The 12093-nt window shown below is 39.5% G+C and overlaps 2 protein-coding genes across 3 annotated transcripts in view; one reads left to right on the top strand and one right to left on the bottom strand.

Moving 5' to 3' along the window:
* The window catches only part of Tub3 (beta-tubulin), a 41058-nt gene extending 34867 nt beyond the window's left edge, over window positions 1–6191 (top strand). For both annotated transcript variants that reach the window (XM_089736034.1, XM_089736035.1), the window contains exons 2-3: window positions 1240–1348; window positions 4563–6191. In XM_089736034.1, the coding sequence (XP_089592160.1) occupies window positions 1240–1348; window positions 4563–5770 (1317 nt within the window). In that variant the 3' untranslated portion in view covers window positions 5771–6191. The remainder of the gene's footprint in view (window positions 1–1239; window positions 1349–4562) is intronic.
* A 527-nt stretch (window positions 6192–6718) lies between these two features.
* Window positions 6719–11779, bottom strand: Borealin (borealin-like). Its single transcript, XM_028180249.2, is given in 8 exon segments — window positions 6719–6994; window positions 7288–7388; window positions 8810–8937; window positions 8940–8987; window positions 9555–9614; window positions 10021–10102; window positions 10596–10720; window positions 11369–11779. Coding segments are annotated over 8 exon segments (825 nt in total). The 5' UTR covers window positions 11451–11779; the 3' UTR covers window positions 6719–6795.
* Window positions 11780–12093: the final 314 nt, after the last annotated feature.

The raw sequence follows: 12093 nt of genomic DNA, 5'->3' as shown, positions 1-12093 counted from the left end.
CTACAACGTAAATGCCGCCATACACCTTGAGATATGAGTTTTAAGGTCTCACTATAGTTACGACTGCCCCGCCCGTCAAACCGAAACGCATTACTGCTTCACGGCAGAAATAGGCAGGGTGGTGGTACCTACCCGTGCGGACTCACAAGCTACCACAAGTAATTACGCAAATTATAATTTTGCTGGTTTGATTTTTATTACACGATGTTATTATTTTACCGTGGAAGTCAATCGTGAACATTTGGTAAGTATTTCATTAGAAAAATTGGTACCCGCCTGCGGGATTCGAACACCGGTGCATCGCTCAACACGAATGCACCGGACGTCTTATCCATTAGGCCACGACGACTTCAATTATCTTCTTATTATTAATAAAATTATGTGTAGCGGTAAATACATATGCAAATATAATTTTAATATGAAACTGGCGTATCTGGTCTTACAAGTTCCAATCCTGTTTGCCGGCAATATCACCCTCTCCTTAGAAGATTTTTATTTCCTTCGTCGTTTTTTAATTATGTTTTTGACCATACAATTTTTTTCGTGCGTCTTTTTCCCACCGAGCTTTGAATTATTTTAACTCCAATCAAAACTAGAAAAAAAAAATTATAATGTTTCTAAAACTACACCGAATACAAAACATTAAATTTATTTATTTAAAAGACACACAATACACATTACAATCTAAAAATAATAATTATAAATTATAAGGCATGTGCGCACGACCAGTCCAAATAAATGTATTAAGTACCTACACAATGTTCCTAAAACTTATAATATTATGAAAGTAATTCTAATGTTAAGTATATATACGTCAGAAATAAAATAATAAACGCTAAATGAAACCGTAATAGTAATTTTAAATATCTCTACGACTCTCAAAATCCGAAGAAAATACTTTAGCTCACATTTTTAGTAGAGACTAGCTGACCCGGCAGAGTTCGTAGTGCCTGAATCGATAAATAAAAGACCTAAACTTTTGTATAAAATAAACTTAAAACAAACAAAAGGAATCCGTCCGACGGGAGACACATCGAAGGAAAAACAAAATTGTTATTTTTATTTAATTCCGAGCATTTTCATATTTATCTACCTTTAAACCTCTGGACTTCCACAAATAATTCAACACAAAAAGTCAAATCGGTCCAGCCGCTCTCGAATTTTAGCGGGACTAACGAACAGCAATTCATTTTGATATATATGTAGATTTGTGTTCAAATATTATTTTTACTTTCGCAGTTCTGGGAGATAATATCAGAGGAGCACGGCATCGACCCTACCGGCGTCTACCGCGGCACCAGCGACCTCCAACTTGAGAGGATCTCTGTTTACTACAATGAGGCCTCTGGTAAGTAACCTAAAAAATTTTTACTCACAAAGATCTACAAACGATCTCACTGTTGATGAATGAATTGAAATTGGCATCTACCTAGTCTAAGGCTGTGGTCTAGGTTGCCGGCGGTTTTTTATTTTTATTGCTTAGATGGTTGGACGAGCTCACAGCCATCCTGGTGTAAAGTGGTTACTGGAGCCCATAGACATCATAACGTAAATGCCGCCACCTACCTTGGGAAATGAGCTCTAAGGTCTCAGTATAGTTACAACGGCTGCTCCACCCTTCAAACCGAAACGCATTATGTACTACTTATGTCCTACTACCAGTAATTACGCAAATTATAATCTTGCGAGTTTAATTTTACTCCACCTCTTAAGTATACTGTCCACTTCTTGTGGCCAATTTCCCTCGTAGACATTACCAATGCCAAACTTACAATTACCAGAGAAATATGTCATGGCGCTCAAAATTTGAGATCTAAATGGAGCTTTACTTGTACTCGCGCAAATAAATTACGATGAGCGAAACTGATTGAGTAACGGTACAAAACCGATAAAATTATCTAGAAAGATTCAACTTTTATCAGTCTAATTAATCTAAATGTATAATTTTCTAGAAAAAAAAAACTTTCCGCTAACAATGCAACGATTTTAGATTGTCTACAGTCACCGTCGTCATTATGATTAAGATTATTTTCCTGTTCAATTTGAAAGCGGTAAATTGCGTGGTCTACACGTTTAATGACTATCATTAAAACAATAATAATCGTTCGAGAGAAAGGTGATCCTTAGAAAATGGATCGGCGCCATTTTGTTATGCGGTTTATTGTATTTTTTTTTTGCTCGCGAGCTCAGGCCTACTGTGTCATGCGGTCACCGTAATTTTAGGTACCTACTTATAAGAAAATAAATACCGGTGTCCATTGTAGTTTCGTTCGTCACGTACGACAATCCAATCCTCAATTGTATTATTTAAAAGCACAGGCGTTTGCTTCGGGGTGGAAATAGGACGTTGCTACTGCATTTATTTTATTCAACACACCAGAATGGTATCTGACCTCAGTCCCAGCCAATTAGTTACCGGTATGCAGCCTCTGGACTGCGTCCCTGCTATTGTTGATGTCCAAAAGCGACAATGACCACTCATCATCGGATAGACAGTATGGAAGTTTGTCTTCGACTGCAATATATTTTGTAAAGAGATATGTACCTCTATTGAAGGGTTAGACAACCTTTTTGACAATTTAATTGAATTGAAGTTATAAAATTATGTGCCAATGCAAAGGGTTGCTCAAGATGGTATCTCATTCACGTGATAGTATCTATGTGCTGCTTCGGAAACCGCTTAGCATCGAGTAGACTGTGAGATCTTCTGCCCTTGCATTAAAAAGAGAAAAAAAACTATTCTGTCACTACGTCCCGTGAAGATATTTTTATTTGCAAGCCACACTGAGAGCACAGCTTATAATCTACTACAGGGGAACCCGCAGAGGTCGTTGTACTTTTAATGGCTGTTAAAGTCAATTGTCGAAATTTAAGGCAATTAGAAACCTCTGTTGTTATGGATTAACGGCCGCGGTTGAATTGTAAACGTGGTTTAAGTGTGAAATTATTCAAATAATATTACCTTAAAACGACGGATAAATAATTTGTATTTTATTCAATTAGTGTCCCATTAAAGCAATCACTATTTCAGAATATCGGTGAATTTACACTTAAGTACTTGATCAATCATCATCATTTTAGCCTGTCCATTATCCAATTGATGTCCAGTGCGGTCCGTTGCTACCTGCATCCAACGTAATCCAACTATTTTGCACTAGGTCTTCGGTCCATCTGGTAGATAGATGGTCGTCCCACACTGCGCTTTCCAGATACCTGGTCCCCAATCAAGGATATTTCTGCCCCACCGGCCGTCCGATCTTCGCGCTATGTGGTTTCATCAATCATGTTTTGCAATCAATGTCACCTCATAATAACGCGTCAAGTGGGTAGGTACCACCACCCCGCCTATTTCTGCCGTGAAGCAGTAATGCGTTTCGGTTTGAAGGGTGGGGGAACCGTTGTAACTATACTGAGACCTTAGAACTGATATCTCAAGGTGGGTGGCGCATTTACTTCGTAGAAGTCTATGGGCTCCAGTAACCACTTAACACCAGGTGGGCTGTGAGCTCGTCCACATATCTAAGCAATAAAAAAAAAACAAATATGTACGGCGCACCAAGATTCCTAATTGCCGCCGTAGCAAGACTTTGAATTTGATTGCGAGAACTACCCGTCTAACTTGAGTCAGGCGGTGTGCACCGCATCGTGTAACTGTACCCGCGGCGGCTAGAGCCCGGCGAAGCATATCGGCTGTGTAATGAAGGTTATTTCGGAAACTTACAATTTACCGTCGCGTTCAACATCTTCGCAGGAAATGAATCACGGAAGGCCCCCACCGTGAAAGACTAAACATAATTAAAGATTAAGGACGTAACGTCAGATTTCAATAATTCAAACATTTCAAAATGTAATTATAACTGAATACCGACAAGCTTTGCGACCGTTTTATTGTATTTCAATTTCAAGATTGTATTTATCGTCTAGCGGTCAATGTGGCATAGTATATTGTGAGATCGCGCGAGTTAATAACATTATCAATTTTCGTCTGTAAGCCCTCCATACATCCATATGTTTTCTCTGGATATTTAGCGCTGTTAAAGACAAAATAAATTTATAACACGCTAATAAAGAGCAAAGTCCATAAATATCTCGGCGACTAACAAATCAATCCAGGAATGCATTTTACGTCAATAAAAGGAAATAACAAACGAAACTTAGCACGACTTTTTCGAGGAAAGTCTAGAATGTTCTATCAAGTTAAAAACTAACAGCGTTTAATGGTTCATTGACCTAGACGGCTGGCTACACGACAGCTTACTCCGTGAGATTGTTCTAACCTTACGTACGATTAATTTTGATATTTTTTAATGATTGTCAAACATGCCTTTATGTTTTATATAGCCTTGATTTTTGTTCGGTTAAATTTTTATAACGTTGTATTGAAATAGTTCGTTCACCTTCTTTTTATACGGCCCTGGTAGAGTTCCCTTTTTGCAACGTTTAAAAAAATACTAATTTTGCTCGAATTTGTTTGGTCAAATATTCAAGGATGGCTATACAGGAGAATATAGATACATATGTATATTGTTGTTGCTATAAATAGTTTTAATTTAATTTTTCAGTTGCGACGGCGGAGAGCGGCGGGAAGTATGTCCCCCGCGCCATCCTCCTCGACCTCGAGCCCGGCACCATGGACGCCGTGCGCTCCGGCGCCTACGGGCAACTCTTCCGTCCGGACAACTTCGTCTTCGGTCAGTCCGGCGCCGGCAACAACTGGGCCAAGGGACACTACACGGAGGGCGCTGAGCTCGTCGACGCCGTCCTTGATGTAGTCCGCAAGGAGTGTGAGAACTGCGATTGCCTCCAGGGTTTCCAACTGACTCATTCCCTCGGCGGCGGCACCGGTTCCGGCATGGGCACCCTCCTCATCTCAAAGATCCGCGAAGAGTACCCCGACAGAATCATGAACACATACTCAGTAGTCCCGTCGCCCAAAGTATCAGACACTGTCGTCGAACCATACAACGCAGTTCTCTCCATCCATCAACTAGTCGAGAATACAGACGAAACTTACTGCATAGACAACGAGGCCCTTTACGATATCTGCTACAGGACTCTCAAGGTACCGAACCCAACGTACGGCGACCTGAACCACCTGGTGTCGCTGACCATGTCCGGCGTGACGACGTGCCTGCGGTTCCCCGGGCAGCTGAACGCCGACCTGCGCAAGCTGGCGGTCAACATGGTGCCCTTCCCGCGTCTGCACTTCTTCATGCCCGGCTTCGCGCCGCTGACGTCACGCGGCAGCCAGCAGTACCGCGCGCTCACCGTGCCGGAGCTCACGCAGCAGATGTTCGACGCCAAGAACATGATGGCCGCCTGCGACCCGCGCCACGGCCGCTACCTCACCGTCGCCGCCATCTTCCGTGGCCGCATGTCCATGAAGGAGGTCGACGAACAGATGCTCTCCATCCAAAACAAGAACAGCAGCTTCTTCGTCGAGTGGATCCCGAACAACGTGAAGACAGCCGTGTGCGATATCCCTCCCAAGGGTCTGAAGATGTCGTCTACGTTTATCGGCAACACGACAGCCATCCAGGAACTATTCAAGAGAATATCCGAGCAGTTCTCTGCCATGTTCAGACGTAAAGCTTTCTTGCACTGGTACACCGGCGAGGGCATGGACGAGATGGAGTTCAACGAAGCAGAGAGCAACGTCAACGATCTGGTGTCTGAGTACCAACAGTACCAGGAGGCCACCGCGGAAGACGACACCGAGTTCGACCAAGAAGACCTGGAGGAGTTGGCGCAGGACGAGCACCATGACTAGATCTAACCTCTGACCCTTACTATGACCTTTGTAACTCACTTTCGAAGCGAAATCGCATTGACGCTGCATAGTAAGGGCTATCTCGGGGGTGCTGTCATATCTATCCTTCTCGTGTGTAATTAGAGGCTAAGTCGCGTGCTGACACCAGGCCGAGTGTCCCCGGCGGACCGACGACCATCTCGAAACTTTCAATGCGATCTCGCACTACGACCCGTCATTCGTTTGACCAGTCTCAAAGTGCAAAGTAATGGTAAAAAATCATTATTAAATGTAATATTATTATATTAAAAGTCTGTTTTTAATATAAGGAAACTAAAGAGTCGGAACTAATTGAACGTACCAACTTGTGCATTTTTAGCTTAAGTTATTGTCTGTACGGCTTTTATATATTAATTTATAAATAAATGTCTAAAACAAACAATCTTATTCATATCATGTGCACATACAGTACGGGTATCTGTTGTATATTTAAATTAACCTTACAGCCGATGCCCCATTAAGTCCCACCATGCCCCATTTTTTTAAGGGATTTTATGCCGTGGTAACTAAGACCTTTAGGTTGTTTTATTTTTATTTTAATTAAAACTTTTTTCACATGAAAAATATTATGAAATGATGAAGTTGATTTATATGAAACATGGAATGAAATTAAATGAGATGATATGGGATGTAATAGAATCTCAGTAAAATGGTGGTGATTTACTGAGATTTTTTCAGTGGATTCTTGAGGATCCCGAGAGGTTACGTCCAACGGTTTGTTTCATTTTCTCACATTTGTGTTTCTCACACTTCCACAAATACTAAACAGTTAATAAACCATTGTTATTACACATTTAAACCCAAAGAAACACTAAATAGACAAAATAAAACAAATCACACAACTTCACTCGCATTCCCGCCAAAAAGTCCCACCAGGCTCCAAATGTCCCAAAACAAAAAACTACCCTCAGTAGTCAAATACGTTTAATACTATCATTACAAATAAAACATCACTTCATCATTAGTACACTCTAAAGTTTATCGAATCACTTCATGACTTTCTCTCCCAACTTGACTACTTTATCCAGATTATCCTTCAAGGTCTTCAGCTGGTTAAGAACGTTTGTGTCCATCAATGAGAACGGGATGTAGGCCTGTGACTGCCTCAGTTGCTTCGGTTGAAGGGAGAGCATTGTGCCATCTTGAAGGAGAATATTGCAATTGGCCATCTCATCAGGTTGCATTCTGAAAAAAAAAACTCATATAAATATTAGTGGGAGGGGAAAACCCACACCAGTTTGTACCACCGCCATATACATTTCTGCCACAAAGTATTAAGGAACTTCTGACTTGACAACTTATTTCTTTACATGATGTCTAAACATCTTCCTGTTACACTAACCAACCAACTGATCAATAGCAACAAAAGAAAACCTTCAAGACCGGAACATACATATCCCTATTTCGTAGTATTATCATATCAGTCATTTTCAGTGTTACCATTTGTATTTCTTATATATTGATCAATAAATACTCACGTGTAGCATGTTGGCACCATAACCGGAGAGCCAGACATCGATACAACCATCTCTCCTTGACGGGGCTGCCTCAAAACCGTCAGGGGCGTCTGAGGGGTCACCTGAAAAACAGTGATTTATAACTTTAGTAGAGGCACAGATATATCTCTGACGAGAGTTGTTAGTGTGATGCGTGTGAGTTTTTCTGAAACATAGAATGCACTATAGTGTTTTAAATACATTCCCATGTTCGATACACAGTTCCCTGCAATTCAACATGAAAAAATAGGCTTCTATTATGTATCAGGGATGCTTGAAGACAGAGATTTTATAGGCGCCATTCCAGCTCCTTCAGGAAGTTAGCCAGGGCAGGTTGTTGATTACCTTATAGAACGGCCTTAGTTATTATAGGTTTTTTTTTTGCATGAGGAGCAGTCCTGTCTCCCTGCACAGAGGAGACTGTGTGTTAGGTTAGCTATCGTCTATGGAGACAGAATTGCATATCATAAATTTAAGTTTTCGACAATATGACACAATTATATTATTATGTATGTGTATCACAGTATTGCAGATTTTTATATCCCCGTTACTCAACTGCATGCTGCACACACACAGAAATATCAAATAAAGACTAAGGTTTTACCACTCAATATGATTTCTGCTAGATAAGCCTTGTAAGGTATGAAAAATTTGTAATAAGAATAAATGTTGAAATAGTCATAAATTCTCTATGACTATGATCTAGCTGTATGACCTGATAGATGGACCAATTCTAGGCCAAGTAACCTGTTCTAATATAGCATTGGAACAATTTGACGACTTCATATTGGGATTTTGTCAACAGGCATTTACATGATATTGAATATTCATGATTTTATTTTCCTACCTATTCTAGTAATCTCGAGGGGCTATTCTACATTCAGCGAAATGGTAGGTGAGCTCACGGCGTTCAAACCTGACGTCGTTGCTAACACTAGCTCTAGCAAGGGTAGTGCTTCGCAGAATCTACCACCAGATCGGAATCGCTACCCACTACGAAAATGATGACCGGTGCTTGGGGTACCTAAAAGCACCATTAGTAGATCGGGAGGATCCGAAATGACGTGTTTTGGGTGACGTCGACTGTTTACCATTCGGTCTGCAGGATCGGGACTGTATTCATGATATTGATCCACAGATTCTATTGCATAGTAAGTGTTCTGTCTTCTTGACTGCCATGTAGGTCACTGATGCCCTGCGCGGCTCACTGAAGTAATTATATTGATTTCTGTTGCTAAGGCGCCAGAATATTTAGTAGAATTTGGTAGACGAATCCAGAAATACTTAAAATGAATCTATTTTTAAGAGACTTAAAAGACTAAAATGTACAGTGACAAACAAAAAAAAGCAAAGTTGAACAATCCAGGGGCTTAGTAACAGAAATCGACACAATTCCTTGAGTGCGCCGCGTAGGGCACCGGTGTCCTACATGGCAGTCAAAGGGTTAATCTCCATGTTGATGCAAACATCCTCCATATTTCAAACAAACCACCCAAAATCATACCTTAGGCGTGATAGCGGGGTAGTACGTTGACGCATTCTTGTTGCAGGCCGGGGTGCGGTACACGGAGCGCGAGCGGCGGCGGGGCGCGCTGAGGGAGGGGGGCGGCGGTGGGGCGGGGGGGGGCGCGCCGCCGAGCGGGACCGCCGGGGCGCGGCTCGACTCGCAGACTTCGGTACCGCTGCCACAAGACAAACGTTATAAGACCAAATGTATCGGCTTTCATACCGGAGAACACACAGGAGTCCATCTTAGAGTAGACCGTTGTGACTCCATCCAGTGTTACTACTACTTTACCATCTTCGGTCTTTTTTTATTGCTTAGATGGGTGGAAGAGCTCACAGCCCACCTGGTGTTAAGTGATTACTGGAGCCCATAGACATCGACAAAGTAAGTGCGCTACCCACCTTGAGATATAAGTTCTAAGGTCTCAGTATAGTTACAACGGCTACCCCACCCTTCAAACCGAAAAGCATTACTGCTTCACAGCAGAAGTAGGTGGCGTGCGGACTCACAAGAGGTCCTACCACCAGATCCTAAGATTGTTTTGCAAAGTAATGTTCCTTATAACTTTCATTATAAATACAGATTTTACAGCATCAAGAAAACACATTCATATCAGTACCATACAATACACACACTATATACATACAGTATTACCATTAAACCTTCACAAAACAATACTGTAATCTGAGAAGATGTGAAGATATTGAAAAAAAAAGCTGATAAAGCATCCAAGCATACTCACACAGATATTTTTTGGAGACTCTTTCCCCGGAGCCCTGTGATGAGTTCTCGGTGAGGTAGCCTGCCCCAAGAGCACCCGGTTAGTGGAAACACATGAAACGTATGTACTTGTTAGTGCGTGAAAAGGATTATACATTCAAGAACCAATGGACCCAATTTGTGATTCAATTTTCTTATAAAGAAAATGGTTAATTTGTGCAATAAACTTTTTTTTGGAGCCTTTCATTCAATCAAAAGTTCTAATTCTGCCATTACAATGGAATTTACACAATTATTGTTTTTTTAATATTTAATATACAATTTTCATACCACTTTTTTTTTAATATGCTGTAAATTCCAGAGACTTTGCTAAACTTTATCTCTTTTACTAATGTGGGTTTTTCATTAAAGGTCTAATGAAGACAGAATATTTGTAATAGTTTAGATGATAGAAACTGTACAATTAAATGTATTTCAAATTATATTACCATCATCATGTGAGGCAGATCTGCTTGAATTCCTTGTTTGTCTTGTGTTCGTCGTCACTTCTTGGAGGTGTAATTCTGTTTTCTATAGATATACAAAATGATTAATTTGGGTTACTAAATCAATGTCAGTCAGCTTCTATGATGCAACATTTTTGGATTAAATAGTTTGGTGTAATAACTTTTGTATTTGCATTCAAAATATCATCCCTTTAATGAAAGAATATTCTAATGTTTCACGGTATGAAATTTACAAGTGTTCTAAGTGGATACCTATTATTTTCCTACATCCATACTGGATCTTAAGACTAGTTATTGGCTAATAATTAATTTTTGTAAGAGCTAGCAATCAATGGAAGTATTTATCACCTTTTCTTTTCTACTTTGGTATATTGTGAGCTAGCTATTTATGGCAAGAAACAGTCATGTTCTAGTTTCAACAGCAAAATAGTCTTTGTTTTAACTTTAATTGAAAGATTTACCTTACTACTTATGGACTCTGATTCTAAGCACATAATAATATGCTAATCTATCTGTGTATAAACCAAAGAGTTTACAAATTTTATACTTATACTTACTAATTCACCGACAGTCTTCTGCAAGTACTTATTACTGATCGAACCCAACAGAATCTTGAAGGCCAATTCAACATTACGTATTTCCATTTGTGTCCTGGAGTCTATAACGTTCTTTTCATCGAGTACTGGGAATTATTTTTATTAGTTATTATATTATAGTATATTAATTAAGATGATTAATTTTATTTATTTGTTATTAAAAATGATATATAATTAAAGTAAGTTTGATTTTTTGCTCATTGACAAAAATATTGCTAAATTTATATTTTCTGCTTTGCATGTAATGTAAGACGATTAAAAAACACCAAAAACATGATGTACAGGATCGTCCATCTGAGCTTACAAAGTCAGAAGCGTCATGTTTGGATTTTTTGTAAACAATAGGTTTTATTTATACAGTGAAGAAAAGCCCACTGTAGCTGACGGACTTCGACATTGTTAAAGGCAGAGCCAGTTCGCTGCCTATAGCTCGTAGTAGTATTGGCGTAGTTCCATACGGTTGATTGTGTTCACACAATAATGGCAATATTTTTTTTATTGCCCTTGCAGGCAGACGACCATACTGCCCACCTGATGGTAAGTGATTACCGTCGCCCATGGACTTCAGCAATGCCAGGGGCAGAGTCAAGCCGCTGCCTACCGAATATTTGGAAATAGATAAAGTTGGGCTAATACGACGGACTAAATTGAAAAGAGACATCCTTAACATTTTCCCTCAATGCGTATATTTGAATCAATACATAGTAGTGGTACTAAATTAATGAAAGATTTACCAAGTTTGTTCAACTTTTTCAATGTATCATCATCTTCAACTGTTTTGTCTTGCTTCCGTACAGGACGTTTGGTTCTAGGCATGTTTTCTAAATTTTATTACAAATTTATTAGAGTTACTTGATTTTAGTCTATTCTCCTATAATCTATAGACAAAATAACACGCTTAAAAATTATTAAAGCACTAGCTCCCAATTATAAACCCGAAATCAAATGTTAATGTTAATTTTTCAAAACAAAACACAACCGTCCATTTTTGAAAATTTCATATTTTTTCTTTGATTAAACTAATTGAACATGCTAAGGAAACAATCCAAACAGCCAAGGATCAAACTGTATCTTTTAAAATTGAAATGAAACGGTATGAAATGAAGTTCATACACATAATTTAAGAAATGATGGAAAATAACTTCTAAGTAAAATGGTCGAAAAGTACTGTAACTTCCATGAACTTTTTGGTAGAATCCGAGAAAATACATTTTTATTTTTATTATTACTTTTATGGGTCAACGAACTCCTCCACCACATTTTGGCTTCTGGTGTCCTATTATCAATATCAACTTCATGCAGACATGTGTTTCGTTTTGAAAGGTGGCTGTACAATGTAATTAAGCCGTCGGTTTCAAGCGTTAATGATTGTTTTGACGTAATATCTATGGGTTTCGATATCTACTTACACTTGATAGATTGTGAGTTCATTCACTCGTCAGTGAAACCAAAACGAATT

Source organism: Bombyx mandarina, chromosome 20 (genome assembly GCF_030267445.1).
Source record: "Bombyx mandarina strain Sakado chromosome 20, ASM3026744v2".
NCBI lineage: Eukaryota > Metazoa > Arthropoda > Insecta > Lepidoptera > Bombycidae > Bombyx > Bombyx mandarina.
This window is presented reverse-complemented; position numbering and strand designations above follow the sequence as displayed.